The following is a 2,634-nucleotide window of genomic DNA, read 5'->3' on the forward strand; positions in this document are numbered from 1 at the left end:
TACCAATTATTCTGTCTTGTTTTGGATTTCCACAGGATGACCAAGCAAAAAATATCACTGCTATATCATTATGCTCTGTTTAATTTTCTTGGCATCTTTTTGAGTTGGTGTCTCAGTTAGTGTAATACTGTTGTTATATATTTTAGCAAATCCAAAAGAAAGCTAGGCATCTCTCAGAAATATGTTATTGACTCAAATCTGTGGTCTAATGAGCTTTCTACAAACTTTTATATGCGACCCAACAAAGGTCAAAATGATAAGAACAGAAACGTAAATAGGAAAAAACAAGGGTTAGAATAAACTGATTGCATTGCTTTTTCATATCTTTGGGTTTTCAGTACCTTTGGCAAGATGGCAGAAATTATTTAATTTAAATTAAAATTTCATAAAACCCCTTATTTTTTTAAATTTCACCTGTAGTACTATGCACACACATACATCATGCCAGTGTAACCCATCTAGATGACCATAAGAGTAATGAAAGTTTGTGGAGTATTTAGTGAGATTATAAGCAAATATAGTGCCTGCTTTCTTAAGAAGCAAGGGTGCTCTTTAAAATTAAATAAGTTTCTGACTGCCTACCTAGCTCAGACATTTCTACTGTAGCCAATATTCTAATAGCAAGTTGTTAACTATTTTAGTGCGAACAAATGGTCCCGTGAAAGCAATAAGAATGAATCCAAAGGAAAGGGACAAGACCAGGAATAAGGAAGAAATCTGTGGTAGCAGAGTTGTTTTTTCCCCATAATACCTCCTGATAACTACTGTTAACATTTGTTTAGCACTGAAAATGAACTAGGTGCTTTACAGAGCATATCGGAGATATACGTCTTGCTCTGAAGAGATTATGAGTTAAATTCTGATTGCGGTATTCATGTTGTCTAGTAATTGGCTCAGCACAAAAGAAAAGCCCTTATGCAAAGACAAGACAAAAGTTGTCTATTTGAAGAAGCCGTTCATTTCCCTGTTGTATCTGTCATAACCTATGGTCAATATTTTTTTCTGCTGGCCTGAGATGAACATTAGGTCTTTCAGTACTGGAATAATCTCTGAGGGATCATACCTTTGTAATGAATATTATGCTGGTTGACTCCACAATGTCCCTAACAATCACTTGTCCATCATGAAACTTCTCTGCTCTGCAGTGATTAGCTATTTTCTCTATTGAGTACTCGGGCCATGTTCGAAAGAGATCTAAACCTCTGAAAAGGAAATATATGCAGATAATTTTTCATATGACCACTGTATCCTATCAAGAGAACTACTTTCACCAAGGAAAATGTGTTCTTTTTGCTGTTGTAACTGATAGGAGAAAGCAGCATTAGTGGCTTTGGTTTACTGGCTTAGACTTTAGCTTTACTGGCTTAAGCCTTGGTTCTGTAAGTTACACTAGGCAGACAAACTCCTGAACATGCTTGAAACCTCAGTAAATTAACTAGGGCCCCACCTACACATTATATTTAAGGCATGGTTAACCAATTGTGACCGAGCTACTTAGTCAATTAATTAATGGTATGATAAAACAAGGAATAAGCTACAAACTTATGCCACAAAAACAGGGAATAACTTTGTGGCTTGTTCTTATCATGCCATTAATTGAATGTGTGGCCATCTGATGGGGCTCCCAGCCATAGAGGAGTACCACCCACTGCAAGTCCCGCAGCTGATGGGGCTCACAGCAGGACCAGTGTTTTCTGTTGGAGTCCATGTGGAACGCTGGCCCTGTTGCAAACCTCTTCAGCTGACGGGGCTCACAGCAGGGCCAGTGCTTGGAACCCATGTGGATCACTCACCCCACTGTGAGCCTCATGAGGTGACAGGGCTTGCAGTGGGGGCAGTGCATTAAATGCTGGTCCTGCTGCAAGCCCCATCAGTTGATGAGGCTCACAGCAGTGGCAGTGCATGGAATGCTGCCCCCACTGTGAGCCCGTCAGCTGTGGGCCTTGCAGCAGTGGGAGCCAGTGCAGGGGAAGACCAGGATCATGATCCTGGGCTTTGCCTACACTGGCAATAAGGTGTGACTGGATCTGATGCTCAATCCCACAATCACACCTCCTGCTATTCACAAGTAACACAGCAGGAGGTGTGACTGTGTGGATTGTCTGTCAGATCCTATCACCTAAACACCTGCAGGAGCCCTAGGATTGAGATCCTTAAAAGCGATATCCTTTTAAGGGGGCCAGAGGGTGCCACACAATATTAGCACTGTTAGATATGCAAACATCTACACAGAATTCACAAGACAAATCCAGATATTTCAAATAGGAATCCATAGTGTCAAAAACCTTCTGGCTTGTTATAGTCTTCATGAGCAATTTGCAACAGAAGGACTGCTCTTTTATTTTTCCTCAGTCCAAAATCAGTGAAAGCTAAGAGCTGACATTTTCCAAGGGGTGCCTTGAATCTAATGAGAGTTGTCTTGAGTCTAAAAAGATTGAGAACCACTGCCTTGGAGTGTTCTAAAATTGCATATAGAGTGGATGTCAGGACGATTATGTACATTAGAAAAGAATAAAAGCAAACTCATCCTTACATTGATAAAAAAACTACAGACTTATTGTTCTATGACAACATTCACTGTAATTCTCAAGTGTTTTTTTTCCCCGCTTCTTTCTCGGTATGATGAAAAACTTG

The 2,634-nt window shown here is 40.1% G+C and overlaps 1 protein-coding gene across 1 annotated transcript in view; it reads right to left on the bottom strand.

Moving 5' to 3' along the window:
* Positions 1-2,634, bottom strand: part of CNBD2 (cyclic nucleotide binding domain containing 2) — a 37,690-nt gene that overhangs the window by 15,507 nt on the left and 19,549 nt on the right. Inside the window, exon 6 of the mRNA XM_019522910.1 lies at positions 1,064-1,202. Within this exon, the coding sequence (XP_019378455.1) occupies positions 1,064-1,202 (139 nt within the window). The remainder of the gene's footprint in view (positions 1-1,063; positions 1,203-2,634) is intronic.

The sequence above is a fragment of the Gavialis gangeticus genome, unplaced genomic scaffold (assembly GCF_001723915.1).
Source record: "Gavialis gangeticus isolate Ggan-Ray unplaced genomic scaffold, GavGan_comp1, whole genome shotgun sequence".
In the NCBI taxonomy this organism is placed as follows: Eukaryota; Metazoa; Chordata; order Crocodylia; family Gavialidae; genus Gavialis; species Gavialis gangeticus.